At 43.2% G+C, this 6590-nt stretch overlaps 1 protein-coding gene across 1 annotated transcript in view; it reads left to right on the top strand.

Annotated features, from left to right (window-relative positions):
• Nucleotides 1-680: 680 nt before the first annotated feature.
• Nucleotides 681-6590, top strand: part of LOC128599413 (thrombospondin type-1 domain-containing protein 7A) — a 67237-nt gene continuing 61327 nt past the window's right edge. The window contains exons 1-4 of the mRNA XM_053610950.1: nt 681-685; nt 1219-1280; nt 2133-2982; nt 5974-6222. Of these exons, the coding sequence (XP_053466925.1) occupies nt 681-685; nt 1219-1280; nt 2133-2982; nt 5974-6222 (1166 nt within the window). The remainder of the gene's footprint in view (nt 686-1218; nt 1281-2132; nt 2983-5973; nt 6223-6590) is intronic.

The following is a 6590-nucleotide window of genomic DNA, read 5'->3' as shown; positions in this document are numbered from 1 at the left end:
GTACAGTATATAATTCGTTGCTTGTATTTTTTTTTTTCAAAGCCTTGGTTCCTTTCCCTTGGTCCCTTGTTTTTAAATATTTTTTTTTTATTATTTAATTAGCCTGTGCTTTAAACTTTGATTATGGACTCATGCTATAGAAACATGTTCTATCATGTATTTCATGCCTTTAAATTTCATAGTCAGTGATTTTTATTGCCTTGCTAAGCCTTGCTAATGGATGAGACCTCTAACGGGTTGTTGGACTTGCCGTTTCGACCTGCTAGTCGTAACATTTGTGAAGCCATGTGTTTCCTCATAAAGGCAGAACAGGGGGTCGAACCCCGGCGGTAATGAGGCTTGGTATGAACAGATGAATGAAACCACAAGGAAACAAATCAGGGGTGAGGAGGAGAAGAAGGAGGAGGAGGGTGATGTGTTAGCAGTATGCGGAACGCATGTTGTGTAATTATTTTTCTCAGTTGCTCGTCATTATCACTGGGTTGAAGATGACAGAAAGGTCCTCAGAACTCAGTGATCTTACAGTAAAATACATAACGTTCAGTATAAGATATACGTGTTACTGGTAATGTAAGATGTCTGGATTTCTGTCTCGGTAACATTTGAATTTGATCGCGTTATTGATTATATTATTTGACTTTTTGAGGTCGCCAGTCAGACTCTCGATGTTGAATGGCGTAATGACGTAAACGACGTCATTCTATTTTTGTTTGGTGTCGATAGATCACATAGGAATAGAGACATAGTAGGTTAAACGTATATATTCTGTTTGTTTTGGTTCTCCAAAACTGTTCACAGGACTTTTGTTACGTTTAATGGAATTTGTCTTTTTCGGTCATGTACTGTGTATACAGTGGAAAAAAAGTTTGTAAATCTGATTTTCTGCTTTTTGTCTGTTTTGGGTTCCAGTGTGCTGATACAGTAGCGTATATTTCAGTGAGAAAAGAACGATCAGGTCATATTGGATAGGTTGGCTTGGTACAGGTTCAGGCAAAATCAAACGCATATACGAAAAGGCTAACCTTACAGTAAATACTCTTTAATCAGAGAACGTTGCCGTGTTTTACGTTCGCGTTTTCCTAATGATACTTAAATTTCCCTAGAAACGTATATTTATCCCTGTCCAAAAACAAATGAGCTTGCCATCACAAAAAAAAAATAATGCTCTTAGCAATTATGCTCCTTTTTCCCCCCAACGATCGTGTCCTCTGCTCTCAGAGACTTCATTCTGCACTCGGAATTTCAGGCGCATTTCAGCTGCCAGTCTTCCGCAGCATCAGGTAATGAGCTATAATTAAAGTGTGACTAATTTCAGCCCATTACTCGCTCAGCATTCGCATTAGACGACTGCACTGCGAATATAAAGGAGCGCCGCTAAGACACCCACATTCAACTTTGTTTTATTAACACAGCTCAAGTTCTACATCAAGGGCATGCAAGATCAGCTAAAAAAAAAATAGGATTGAGATGTAAACTGTTGAAATTAGCTGACACAATGAGAACGAGTTCTTTTAATGTATCGCTGTTTTTGTAAATACATATGTATTTGTGTTTAACACTTTTAAGCCTTTTGTGCTTGTGCGGTTTGCGCTTGCCATGATTTCTCTAGTGACGATTTATTTATTTTTTTTTTAAATCACGTAACACTTCATTTAAAGGCAGTGTTCATAAGGCTACATGAAATTTCCATTTTATTTTCATCCTCTGAAATGTTCAAATTGGATTAACAAAGGAGTTCGCTTCTCTAGTAACAACGTCGGCCTGCTGTGTTCATGGTGCTACATAAAGGCGACATAAAGACAAAACCTAAACAAACATTTATAAAGGCTTATTCCAACAGGCGTCGGCTGTCATAAAGACTGCTTTCATATCTGGTTGACGTCAACCAGACATGGCACTGATTTCTCTTGACATAATGCTGTGTTAAGACACTTTCCAGGCTGACATTAGAGCATCGTGACATCCGACTTTGTAGCTCAGTGTACGTTCGGTATGTTCGCGTCATATGATGGTAAAAGTGACGTCAAATATCACAACCGAAATCTCTCTTCTTTTAGAATCTGAGAAAATGTACATAAGTGTGTTACACTGGGTGAAACTCTGACGCTTCCTTTTGGTCCGTTTCTCCTCAGGTCCTTGGGGAAGGTGTATGGGCAGCGATTGCGGCCCGGGTGGCAGTCAGAGCCGTGCCGTGTGGTGTGCCCATGTGGAGGGCTGGACTACGCTTCCCACCAACTGCCAGCAGTCGTCACGCCCGGCCAACCAGCAGAGCTGCTTCCGTGTCTGTGACTGGCACCGCGAGCTGTACGACTGGCAGCTTGGCTCCTGGAACCGGTGCTCGCCTTTAGCACAGCACTCAGGAGGCAGTGGGCACTGTTTACACGGCGAGGCAGGAATCCAGACGCGGGAGGTGAGCTGCGTGCTGAGAACCGACGGTTCTCCAGCCGACGATTCCATCTGCGAGTACTTTGAGCCGAGGCCACGGCTTGAACAGGCCTGTCTGATTCCGTGCCCAAGGGACTGCGTGGTGTCGCAATTCAGCCCGTGGACGTCCTGCTCCAAGACGTGCGGTTTGGGGCTGCAGAATCGCGCCCGCTCTGTCCTGGCACCGCCGCTGTTCGGAGGCATGCCGTGTCCCAACCTTACAGAGTTCCGGACATGCGCGCCAAGGCACTGTGAGGGCAGGGAGATGGTCTTCAACTTGCGCTTGGGCTCCTGGACCGAGTGCCGCCTCCATCCTGCACCACCACCGGTGACGTCTACTTCTTCTGTCTCGCCGCCCCGTGTTACACGCCAAGCTCGACGCAGGAAAGGTAAAGAACGGCAGGGTGTCAGGGACCCAGAGACACGCGAGCTCATCAAGAGCAAACGGACCCGCAACAAATTGAACCGGCAGGAGAGCAGCCTGTGGGGCATCGAGTTGGGATACCAGGCTCGACAGGTCGTCTGTGTGCACCGCAACGGCAGCACCGTGCCTCTCAGGTAAAGAACTCTAAGTAGCACGATCTTTCTTTTATTCCAAATGCAGTCAGTCAGATAGGACATATTTCATACCTGACTTTTCCTTCTTTGTTTTTGCACCGGAGTTAACAAGTAATAGTAGTCCGTTTAACCCAAAATCTCATACATTTAGACGCCGTTATCCAGAGCGACTTACATTTAGCTCATTTTATTCAACTGAGCATACGAGGGTTAAGGGCCTCGCTCAAGGGCCCAGCAGTGGCAGCTTGGCAGTGCTGGGATTTGAACTCACAACCTTCGTATCAGTATTCCACCGTCAATGTTTGTAAATATTTCTTCCACATCCAGGCGAAAGACAACAGGAATGCATTTTTTCCTAAATCATTCCACTCCTTAATCCGCAAACTTGACCAGAAACCTGCGAATGATGAGTACGATCATTTGTTTTCATGGCTAGATCTCAAAATTTTAAAATGCTACGTAGCTTAGCAATGCTATTTACGCTTTGTGTCCGTGTCTTTACAAAACAATTTACAATATACATTTTTTTTTTTTTTTTTTAGCGAGATAGCGCTCAGTTTCTCGTTATCATAAATGAGTGTTCTTAAATGGATTTGTAAATGCTTGTGTGTTGTTAAATGGCCCTGTACATTTGGAATAAAGTCAAAGTCAATGTAAATTTGACTGCTAGCTCCAGAGCAAACAAACTATATATATATATATATATATATATCTTGCGTTACAGAAGATACAGTATATTGAGTGTTTTAAAATCCATTTTGCGATTGTGTTGCTTTGAAATCTAACTTCTAACTGCAGAATTAATGACCGTTCAATTATTATGTAGCTCCAGGTTTATTTTTCTCATCTATTGCAAATGCACTGCGCTATTTAACGATCTCATTTTGTCCTGTGACAGAAAAAAAAAAAAAACCCGAGTGAGCAATTTATTTAGATTTGGCATCCACTTTTGGGAGCTAAGAGCGGTTTCAGCGTCTGTGAGTGCCTCTGTAGCTATTTTTTTTTCCCCCTCACCTCTGTCATGAAGGATGACAGGCAGAGAACCATTCTCTCTCTCTCTCTCTCTCTCTCTCTCTCTGTCTCTCTCTCTCTCTTGTTTTCTAGCAGGTTGTCAAAGCCGTGCATCGTACTTTCTCTCTCTGATGCCTATTTTCTGCCACGCCGATGACAACTCTATACACGCTCGCCTCCGTGACATGTATGAGCTCGTGAGGCCAGCTGTGTTCGAAAAGACTCGAGTCAAGTCAACAGTATTTTATGTGCCAGCTTTTACAATTACAATGGTATCAAAGCATCTCTATAAGACAGAAAGTGGGGGCGGGGGAGTACGGTTTGTGCCTTGGGTGATGTAACATTTTAATCACCTTTACACGATATTGCGCTGCCAAGATATCCGGCGATGTCTATGTGAAGTCTAGTGACAAGTCTGGTGAAGTCTGGTGATAACTGCGTAGAGTAACGGTAAATATTTCGCCTCAAATATGTAAGTAAATATGATATCATACACACTCGCACTAAATGTATGCCTCGTCCCTTTGAGATGGATTTATTGACACTTTCTTTTGATGTGATTGAAGTACAGGAGACACTGACATGCTTTCTTTTACACCCCGAGGTGTCGTTATCGAGGCAAAAAAAAACCCACACGATTTCACGGAAACAACTGTAAAACAATAACCGAACAGCACACCAATTATTATCCGAATACTTTTTAGATTAAGTAAGTCAGTGATATGCAAATACGTACAAAACGCGGCTCCTTAGTCCTTCTATGCTGTGACAGGAATATAATATTTCAAAAAGGAACCGTGAAAATGACTCACACGCTTCCCAGATGCATAAGTATTCATCTTTAAGTTGTTTTTTTTTTTTTTCCTTCCTCTGAAATATTCATACTTGTTTTTGGCGTTTCTCAAAACCTTCCTCTGAAGTAATTGCTCCATGGCTCATGCCAATATTCTTCCAGACGACTCTTGCCAATATTCCTCCAAACGTTCGGCTCTCACTTCTTTTGATCTGATTTCTTCTTTTTTGCTGGACAGGGTTTTTTTTGGACTGAAACCGAGCTCAGAGTTGAACTCTTGCTTAAGCTAAGTACGGCACAAGTGACAGCTAAATGCAAGAATGCTAAATGATGCTACACTGCATTTAATGCAGTCTGTAATTAACTCTAATGGCCCAGCAGCCGCTTCGCCCCTGGACAGTGTAGACAGGCGAAAAAAGAAAAAAAGAAAAAAGATAAAACGCTGCAATTTTACAGTAAATTATTAGTTTCTCAATCTTCAGAAGCGTAACGATTAGGCGGTAATTCTACCAAACATGTCTGGTTACTTCCGCTCGGATCGACATAGTGATTAATGCTGCGCTACGTGTTGACTAGCGGATGATTGGCAGATCAAATCACGTAAAGAAATATGAAATAAATCTATATTCACAGGGATCATCCTTGGAACGAATTTCAGTATACTCATTTTTTAAAAGATTAATCTCATTATGAAGAAATACTCCAGTAGCAGTGGTGGCACAGTGGTGGCAGTAGTGGTTCAATGGTCGAGTCTCTCTCTGGGTTACTGATCAGAAGGTCTGGGGTTCAATCCCCAGCACTGCCAAACGGCCACTGTTTTGCTCTCGAGCGATGCGATTGGCCATATCTGCTCCAGAGGTGCTGTATTATTGCTGACCATGTGCTCTGACCCCCAACAACAAGCTGGGTTATGCAAAAAAAAAAAATTATTTCACTGTGCCGGTATGTATATATGACAAATAAAGGCTTCTTCTTCCAGAAGTTTGTAAGCAAGGAATGTTATGTAATTGTATCTATTACAGTATACCTGTCAGTAATAGTCACCATTTAAGATGGGAAAGGGTATAATCTGGAAGAGCCAGATTCTGAGTTTGTGGTTTGGCCTGGAGTAGAAGGCTTGAGTGTGATGGAAGACACCACCCTCCTTGCACTAGTCCCACTGTACCGGTTTCTGTGTGTCGATGTAGTCAGTGCCCCCACTGGAGTCTCCCCGACCTTCACCGACCATGCCTGATGCCTAAAGATTGCATGGTGGGCGAATGGGCAGAGTGGACTCCGTGCTCGAAGACGTGTGCCGACCCAGACACCCCGACGGGCATCCGGACCCGCAGCAGGGACATCCAGCAGCTCCCGGTGGGCGGAGGAGCCCAGTGCCCGGTGCTGGAGGAAAGCCAGCTGTGCGAGCCACTTGGAGACAGCGTCCCGCCCTGTGCCATGTGAGCATTCGCTACGAAGCCTGACACTAACTGATACCAGATTATACAAAAACAATCCAGACGGTGTGATCAGACTCATCACTTCACTAACAGCGATCAGTGTTCATAAGGCTACACAACACTTCCATAAACCCTTAATACCAAATATATACACCTGTATAAACATTTCTAAAGGCTATTCCACTAGGTATCACCCGTCATAAAGAGTGCTTTGGTCAGTTTTGTCAATTTGACATAACCTTGACTTAAGGTGACATAACGTGTTATGACACTTTCTGGGCTAACTTATGTTAGAACGTCATGACAGCTGACACACAATGTCAAATAAATCATAAGTTTGAGCTACGTAGATTTGAATAAAATGATCA

Source organism: Ictalurus furcatus, chromosome 23 (assembly GCF_023375685.1).
Source record: "Ictalurus furcatus strain D&B chromosome 23, Billie_1.0, whole genome shotgun sequence".
NCBI lineage: Eukaryota > Metazoa > Chordata > Actinopteri > Siluriformes > Ictaluridae > Ictalurus > Ictalurus furcatus.
The sequence above is the reverse complement of the archived record's forward strand: the minus strand, read 5'-3'. Positions and strand labels throughout refer to the sequence as shown.